Source organism: Zeus faber (assembly GCF_960531495.2).
Source record: "Zeus faber genome assembly, chromosome: 14".
In the NCBI taxonomy this organism is placed as follows: Eukaryota; Metazoa; Chordata; class Actinopteri; order Zeiformes; family Zeidae; genus Zeus; species Zeus faber.
The window spans coordinates 21295537-21305056 of NC_137200.1; the positions used below are offsets into that span (position 1 = coordinate 21295537).

Below are 9520 nucleotides of genomic sequence, written 5' to 3' on the forward strand. Positions count from 1 at the left end.
CCGAAAGCGGGCGTGAAAGCCTCCTCTGCAACACGGCAGCGGCAGCAGGGTCTTGTCTTTCTCCCCCTCATACTTCTCTCTCTCTCTCTCTCTCTCTTTCTCCCTTACCCTCCCTTTATCCTCTCCCCGCCGCCCCTCCCCCGCCCCCGCCCCACCCCCACCGCCCCCAATGTCTCCAGCTGCTTTCTGTCATGCATTCTCTCATTCTGGGCTTCTTTTTCTTCTCCTCTCTCCATTTAGCCACACTCTCTTCCTCCCTCGTTCGAGCTGTCCATCTCTATCTGCGCCTCCCCCCCCCCTCCTCAGAAGGCACATACACAGATAATGCTGCTGCAGCCACACACACACACACACACACACACACACACACACACACACACACACACACACACACACACGCACACACACACACACACACACACACACACACACACACACACACACACACACACACACACACACACAGCTCCGGCAACATACTGCAGCATACTCCGCCGCAACAAAAAAAAAATACATTTCTCTCGTGACCCCCGTGTGAAAAGCAGCCCTGGGTCTGAATTTCGGGGAGATTACGACGACACGAGACAGCGTGTGTCAAAAGAAGAAACAAATTGGTTGAAAGACAAGACCGGGCTGGTAATTTGCAACCGAAAAGACCAAATAAAAGACCAAAATGGGTGGGGGCGGGAGACTTCCTCTTCCAAAATGTCGTCTGACCTCACTTTTTTAGCACCTTGGTTCTTACGTGTCGCTGTAGTCGGAGCGAGCCCCTCCCCCAGCCCATGGACATACCATCCCCGATTCGTTCTGTCTTGCCTTCTCCCCTGGAGCACGACGGAACTAGGCGTGTTGTTGTAGCACAATGGGGCTTGTCTATTGAGTAGAACACATAAACACACACACACACGCACGCACGCACGCACGCACGCACGCACGCACGCACACACACACACACACACACACACACACACACACAGACACAGACACACACACACACACACACACACACACACACACACACCTCTAGTCTGTACAGTAATCACTCATCTTGGCAAAATATAGGACAGACAGGGATGCCATTGTTTAGAAAAGGGGGGAAAGATTTGAGGAAATGTCACCGCTGACAGACGGCCACACGCATCCATACGGTGAAGAGTAGGCAGCTACACACACACACACACACACACACACACACACACACACACACACACACACACACACACACACACACACACACACACACACACACACACACATACACATAATTATAGGCACACATACTGTATATCTTGCACTTGTATGTGGTTGAATTAAGAACCAGGAGCTCATGCACTTTAGTTGGAGGTTGCACCAATGGTCAATGTATGCTTTGATTGTTTCTAGCCTCTCAGCCTCTGTTGCTCTGGACAAAAGCTTCTGCTCAATGAATAAATGTAAATGTAAATATGTGGGGAACTACAATGACCCACCGTGTACCGTACGCTCATGGACGCACACAAACTGAAATCAAAAGGTACACATAAATAAAACTTGCATGGAGTACGCAGTGCGGAGTATTTCTCAGCCGTCATGGTTCCCTTTGAGTGATTATCTTGTGGATTAAATACTTATAACTGTGTTCAAAGTTTAGAGAGAAAAAAAGTCCTTCAGCTGCCACTACACATACTTATCTATCAGTGGTTACTTTTTTTTCATTGTGGGTAACTTCTGAGTCATGTAAGAGGGACAACACGGCTTACAAGCCTTTTCTGAAACAAAGCCAAGCGGGAGCAATCGCAAAAATAGCAAAAAATAAAACAAGATAAAAATAAAAATAAACGTCTGGCAACCAAATCTAATTTCAGGCTTTTAAATCGATAGAATTAGCATGAGTCTCATCAAAGAGCAAGACAGATGCTGGTAGGCTCCTCGCCTGGGTTATTCAGCGGAGTTCGAGTCCAAACGCGAGGAATGGTGAGCGATCCGTGAGCTCCTGTCTATCTGTCTGTCCCTCCATGGCCTGTTCTGTCTGCCCCTCCATGGCCTGTTCTGTCTGCCCCTCCATGGCCTGTTCTCCTGACTGGCCGTCGCTCATCTCGGCGTGGGACGTCTACAAAATTCACCGGGATGTCAAGATCCGCAAGGCAACACATTTGGACCTGAGCCCTGAGAGGCTATTGAAAAAAAAATATATATATATATTAATAAATTATACATATATATATATATACACACACACACACACACACACACACACACACACACACATTTATTTATTTATTCATTTTTCGTAATCAGTGTTTAAACCTTTCCTCGTGAACCTCCGTTCCCCGTAGAATAACCGGAGATGGCCAACGTGTTCTAGTCTAGTTGGCCCACAGGGACGCTTGTACTGTACGCCTGTTCTGTCTGCCCCTCCATGGCCTGTTCTGTCTGCCCCTCCATGGCCTGTTCCCCTGACTGGGCGTCGCTGATCACCGGATCTTGGGATGTGAAGATCCGCAAAGCAACACATTTGGACCTGAGCCCTGGGAGGCTATTAAAAATAATTAATAAGTATATAAATAAATTATATATATATAAATTAAATATATATATATAAATAAAAAATATATGTATATATATATATATATATATATATATATATATATATATATATATATATATTTTTTTTTTTTTTATGTATTTATTCATTTTTCATAATCAGTGTAGTAATCGTAATCTTTCCTCATGAACCTCCGTTCCCCGTAGAATATCCGGAGATGGCCACCGTGTTCTAGTTCTAGTTGGCCCACAGGGACGCTTGTATGCCATCCCTGACAACGTAATTACACATCCTCCTCAGTTGTTTTTTCTGACTACTGAAGTTGTGGGCAAAACCACTTCAACTAGGCCCACTTTGCGTTTAGAACACCTGCATGCGAATCTGCTGAACGTGAAAATTACAAAATGTAATGTTACCTCAGCTCAAAGTGCTGTGTTAAAATACAACACAATGGAAAACATAATTGACTCAGGAGAAGATTTAGAACTTGATTTGCCGGAATGAATTAGGTTGTTCTTTCAAACTTTTTTTCCAGACCATACGGTTTTCTCTGAGCGTGAGCCCAATCGGTCAGACCGGGCTTTTCATCGTTCGCACATAGGTTACTTTCATTAATTATTCACGGAGCAATAAAAACGTCTCTCAAACCGCTTCACATCAGCTGCAACAAGCCTACCATCCAAATTAGCCTGCAAGTGCAAACATCTCCGTGTCCGTGCATTTTCACCCTCTCCACCTCCTCCATCAGTCCAATTACCTATGACCTGCATGTTGGCCATATTGAATTGAGTTTAATCTTTCCTTTCCTCTGCAATAAATTATTTGTTTTTATATTTGTGTCAAATAATGGAGTGGTGTCATACTTTTTTCTTTTTTTCTTTAGAACTACAGATGTGGCAGCGTGTCATACTAAAGCCTGCATTCATCCCTGGTCACAAACCCCAAACCACGGATGTTCTACCTTGCCTCTTATCTAAAGAATAGAATCCTTTGTTTACGCACCGCAGGGAGCTCCACTCAGTTCCATTGAGTTATATTAATAGAGAAGAAGCCGTTGTTAACTGCAAATTGCACCGTGTGCCTATCTCACGACAACAACATTACAGCATCGAGGAATCCGGGTCTTGAGCCAATATGTTTGAACAGACGTGTGATGCCAAGTCTACAGTGGCGAGTTGCAACAGGAAACCTTGTTTCCTGACGCACGACAGGTCCTTTCGGAGCCAGCATTCAGACCTACAGGGCCGTGCACGTTGTGAGCCAGGGGGCGCCGGCCGAATCGGTCACCCGGACCGCGGTCCTCCATCGAGGCCTCACAAAAGGCTCCCTCATGTACGACACACAAACTATAAAACAAAATCCAGCGGCGCGCGCGCGCACACATCACACCACCGCCCCGGCTACGTGCGGGAAACACCAACATATCCAAAAGCCCGGTCGGTGACCAAAGTCCACGACCCCGCTCAGCAATGCGCACGTGCGGCGAACAGACGAGGAAACGCGACATTTTTCAGCCTTCTCATTCCATTACGCTACGACGCCGAGTAATCTGCGTAATCTGATGCCGATTTTATCCTCCGCTGCCAAACAACAAGTTCAAACTGTGAGGTGGGTGGCGTATGTAGAGTGCAAAACACACCTGTAAAGCCGCCGGGATCAGGAAGTGCCCCCCGTCCCCGAGAGTTCTCAGTCGCCCGAGAAGTACAACTAATGAGTGTGCTTTTATTTTGGAAGGGCTTTTGTTTTGTCAACCCGGAACTGTCCACAACTGTTAAAGGTGCGTCGCTGACTCTTCAAACCAAACCTCATCCCTTTTGTGCCCACACATAAATGAGAAAAGAGCCATGTGTCTGGATGGCTCCTCTTGACGTGCGTCAGCGCTGGATCTCTCACGGACCGAGACAATGGCGGAAGCGACAGCAACGGCAGCACAAGCGACAAAAAGCGGCAGCGGGTGCGGAGTCAGTACTTACTGCTTTGGACGTAAACAGTGCCGGTGGAGTTGTCCTTCCCCAGCGGGTTCTCCACCACGCATGTGTAATTCCCAGAATCCTCCAATTTCGCTCTGTTGATCTGCACTCTGGAGTTTTTCCTGAGAGCAACAACAAGCACACGCCCAGGCGCACACACACACACACACACACACACACACACACACACACACACAAGCACGCACACACACGCACACACACCCTGCTGAGTCAGGGGAATCGGGGGGCAAGGGGGTAGCAGCGTGGAAACACAACAAGGGGAGACATCGGGACAGAGAGGTAGACAACAAAGCAGAGGAGCAGGTGACTCGGGGCTCGACCGGCGGGATTTTGCAGCAGGGCCGTCGGCCGCTCTGGGGGGACCGAGGCCGAGTCGCCGCCGACGCGAGGACGACGCCGTCGAAAAAACCCAGCGAAGCGGCCGCAGAGCGGTCCGTCTGCACTGGGAATTTATCTCTCTAGGCTTCGGTTATAATTGAACTTATCAGTGTATTCAATCCGTGTGAAAGCACAGAGAGAGCGTCACACGCGGCGCTCCTGTCACATTTGGGTGTCGAGTGCGTCGGCCGTTCGTACTTACGGGCTGTTCTTTATATTGATCCCTTTGCTTTTCTTGAGCTCGTTGCCATCTTTGAACCATCTGTAGGTGGGGACCGGGTTCCCTGTGGCCTCACATTTAACTGTGAGCTTGCGTCCCTCATCCACTACTAATGGATTCCTCATCCGTTTTAACTTTGGAGCGGCAGCTAGAAAGAGAGAGACAGAGATAGGGGGTGAGAGATAAAATGGACATTACCGAGCTACGCCCCACACCTGGCGTGACAGGCTGAACACAGATCTGTGGAGAATCATGCTTTGGGGGAAGACGGGGGATGGGGGATCGGACGCAGAGTGCTCCAGAGAGTCAGATCGGCGACAGAGCCGATTCGTGCCTCCCGGGACGGAAGCCGGCAGCACTCTTTATGTGAGCAGATGTGGTCGCGAGAGAGACATCATCATCCCGGCCTCAGACACACTAAGAGGCTTAATGTCATGTCGGCAACGCGGCCGAAAGATAACAAAAAGCGAGCGTGAAAAAAAAGCGGGCGGGGTACATGCGCTCGAGACAAATGCCGCGGTATTTGAGCACGCCGAACCTTTGAGCTGCAAAATCACACACCTAAACAAGTACGTCAGTTCCTCATTGTTTTTACAGATGACCAAATTAATTGTTTTTTTTCCACATAATTGGCGCGTCAACGAGGATCACATTTTTTTTTTTTTCTTCCCAAGCACGACCGCTTTCCGCTGGAAAAGAGCCGGGTTATCCTACCCCGGAATGGGGAAAAATGATCCGAAAACGTGCTAAAACGCTTGGCCAGCTGACAGCTGCACACATGTTTAGAAGAACACTTCTCCAAAGCGGCGCGAGAGAAACAGCGTGAACAGGGGTCAACCGGGGGGGAGGACCACCCTCCACCTGCACCCCCCCCCCCCCCACCCTCCCCCTCATTCTTACACACTTTTCACTCCGTCGGTCCCGCTCATCGCGGCGTATTCTCCAGTGTAACAAATACTTTTAGGCTTCCATGTGCGTAGCGAGCCGTGACAAAACCTGATGCATAAGTAATTACTTAAACGGGAGGATAAAATGGGTGAGGCGCTTTGTTTTTCGGGAAGCTGCGCGAGTTTCGCCGTTTGAGGGTGGGATGTGGCGTCACACGGGCCACCCCACGTTATTTCTGCTGCCTACTTCCGAACACGGCCCGGCTTAATGTGTTTTGTGGAATTATTCGCATACAAACAGCAGATGCCTTTTTAAGCTGTTAAAGCCTGATAGATGTGGATATAAAACAGATGGCCTCGTCTGCTCCGGCCGAGTAGCTGGAGAGTGCACGGGCCTGCTGCGTCGGGTGTCTGTGGTGCCGCGTCTGCTCCGCCGACCCACTGGTCATTTGGTACAGACACTCCTGAGAAAAGCCAGGGGGGGTTACATAACCCGGTTTGCGGAGAGAACCTCGGCTTGCTTGTCCACGACACGGCTCCCCCCCCCCGCGCCCGAACTGACGCTTATTTGATGAAGCTCCATGAACGATCACACTCTCGATTCTTGATCTCCTTCACTCGCACTGTGAGACCGTTGAAATTTTCTCGTACTCAATATCTATATTCTGCGGGTGTTGTAGCGGGCAGAATGCAGGAGTGGGGTGTCGCGGCGCCGCGGACAGAGGTCATCCAGGATCTCCGCGAGGCTCTTGGCAATCAGGGGAGGGCGACCGGGTGACGCTCTCGAGTCGTGGAGAGGTTTGTGTGGGAGTCCTTTCCAGCGTGGATGAGGCTCTGACTCGCCGATATGGAGCTAAAAGTGGTGCACTGGACGGTCATTGAAGCACTAATGTCGTTGACATGGTTGAAATTACTGGGGGGGGGGGTCTGAGCCCCCTAATTAAGACTTGGACCTCCCCAAAAGAAGTAGGTGGGACAAAAGGAACAAAAGGTCGGGGGGGTCAAAACATTTATATATCTTTCTTACCTGTAGTCATAAACATTAAAATATATTTCCCATATTCATGGGTTAGGATTTTGATTTCAGACACCCCTAAAGTGGACCATACCATTACGCTGAGCATCGCATATCGACCTTTTTTTCCAAATAACGCAAATACAAACTGCGTCTTTATTGTATTTTATTTCTCTTTTCCTCCATTTTCTAATTGAATGAATGGCAGTTACTGCCTCCCCCTCGTGCTGGAGAAAAAGTTTGCCTTCCTGATCGTCATTGTATTAATACCCATTCTGGACATTGAGACACGCAGCTTTGAACGTGTGTGTCTGACAGGGGAAGAGAGTTAGAACTGAAAATATCATCATCTGCAAAGCAGTGAAGCCAATCGGAGGCGATCACTGATGAATTTGGTGGACAAGCAGAATAGTAAGGGTCCTAACAGTGAGTCCTGGAGGACGCCCCTGTAATGACTGTATAGGGTTGACAGAGGTCCTCTCCATATTTAGCCTCATAAGGTTGTTTACAATGATTGTATGTATAGTTACACTGTAAATATCATATACAGTCAGACATTAATTACACTAGACGTACAGTATATAGTCATGCCAACTGAATAAAGTCAATACTTTTAAACTACAATGTCACAAATGACAAGTATTATTTGAACATAGAATGAAATCCGGTCTTACTAAATTACTTTTGATGAATGTGCCATGGCGTCACATCGCAGATATTATTAATCCAACAATACCGAAGTCGACATTATCCTAAATTCATGTTGCCGAGTCTGCACAAATTATCCAGCGTATGTGATTCATCCCCACTAGATGCACACCATATATGTACTTCCTGAGGAAATCGTAACCGGAGAACACATCCTCAATGTGTGGGCAGAGTCCGCCGGAGTTCATTTTGGATCAGAGCTATTAAAGCTGGACAGGGTTACTTGGCACGTTGGCAGTCCCTCGGGCTTCAAGACACAACTGCTCTCTGTTTGTTGAACGGCAAATTCGCGTACAAATTGGCTTCACATCGTCAACACATGCTGGTGTCTGTAACCATCCTTGAGCCTCTTTCCATCGGTCAAACGCAGCGTTCCCACAAGGGAATTGATGCTGCGCTGCCACATTTCCCGCCAACGTACTTTCCAACGCCCCGGTGCGAACCGACTCACGTTAATGGATTCATTCAGGCTTCGCGAGCCTTATTCTAACACTAAGCACATTGAGAAATGTCGAGTTTACTGAAAAGGAGTCCGCACTTCAACCACATTGATAAATACAGTGGGTTGTAACGTATTGCCCAACTTAAACACAACGCTGTCACAACTTGAAATATGTGGCTCGAAAAAACACACGGACCGCCCTTAAACAACCGCGTGCCCCCCATTCCATTATGCCAGTGGAAGTGCACGAGGCTCGGAGATGATAAACCCTTCTAAAAGCTTGAGTTAACAACAGCCTGATCCTCTCTTTTTGAAGCAGAGTGGCAGCTGCAGACATAGGCTATAAAAATCAAATTTGAGAATGGAAGCCCTTCCTGCATGTCAAGAAATCATGCCTGAGGGAACAGCTGTAAAGTTCAGCCCCCCCATCCCCCCCTCAAAAAAAAAAAAAAAGAATTCCAATAACAAAGCCAATGGCTGAATTAACAATACACGACTTGTCTACAACACAGGGTTACTTTACTTCTAACAGATTATTAGAGGAAGTATCCACCGCATGCCTTTGTGTCTTTTCTCCCCACAGAACGCATTCCAGATTACAGTCGGGCGTCGTCATACTATTACTAAGTGTCAGAGGACATGTGGCGGAGGAACAGAAAAATGGACTTGAAAGAGGGAACGCTTTTCAACCACAGAGCCCTCATCACTGTAACACAACACCTGTTTACGCAGCTAGCGGCTAGGAATTAAAATGTGTACCGTGGGATCTGCCTACCGCCGCCGTGCAACGAACGCGGCCCCACCGTAAAAACCTGTAAAAGATAAATAATTTTACTCACAAATTGGCAGATTATTAAAAAAGAAAAATAAAAAAAAGAAGAGAAAAAAGGGTATTCAAGTGGAGATGTTTGAAACCAACTTTCCCCAGCAAATGTGGAAAAAAACCTAAAAAAAAAAAAAAAAAAAAAGCTAATTCTTGAGTAATAACCGCACCGTCCAAGCACATGAAATCATTGAAAACCAATTTAAAACGATCAATATACTGAAACAGCTAGGGGTTACTCTGCGACAGTTTCTGGTGCTTGACAACCCAAAACTCGGTTGTTTGACTTTTTTTTTTTTTTCTCTTTAAGGATCTTTTAATGAACACAGTGCAACTGAGACCCAGCTCAACCCCTCGTCTCCGATAAATCTCCCACAAACAACTCCACCCACCTGAGCCTTTCCAAAATAAAAGGTACACATTAGGTCATTTTTCTAAGGTGGTACTGGCAAAGGAGGAAAAAAAAACAAAAAAAAAAACGTCAAAATTCGATAAAAAATCTGTTGGTATTGCAGTTAACTCCAGTAAATAC

General features: G+C 47.3%; 1 protein-coding gene across 4 annotated transcripts in view; it reads right to left on the reverse strand.

The window, feature by feature from the left end:
* The window catches only part of nrg2a (neuregulin 2a), a gene marked incomplete at its 5' end in the record, with an annotated part of 75873 nt that overhangs the window by 35191 nt on the left and 31162 nt on the right, over positions 1–9520 (reverse strand). For 2 of the 4 annotated variants that reach the window (XM_080013858.1, XM_080013860.1), the window contains 2 exons: positions 4498–4616; positions 5096–5261. In XM_080013858.1, the coding sequence (XP_079869984.1) occupies positions 4498–4616; positions 5096–5261 (285 nt within the window). Of the gene's footprint in view, positions 1–4497; positions 4617–5095; positions 5262–9520 lie in introns of those variants that run through there. The other 2 variants (XM_080013857.1, XM_080013859.1) reach the window with 1 other exon arrangement.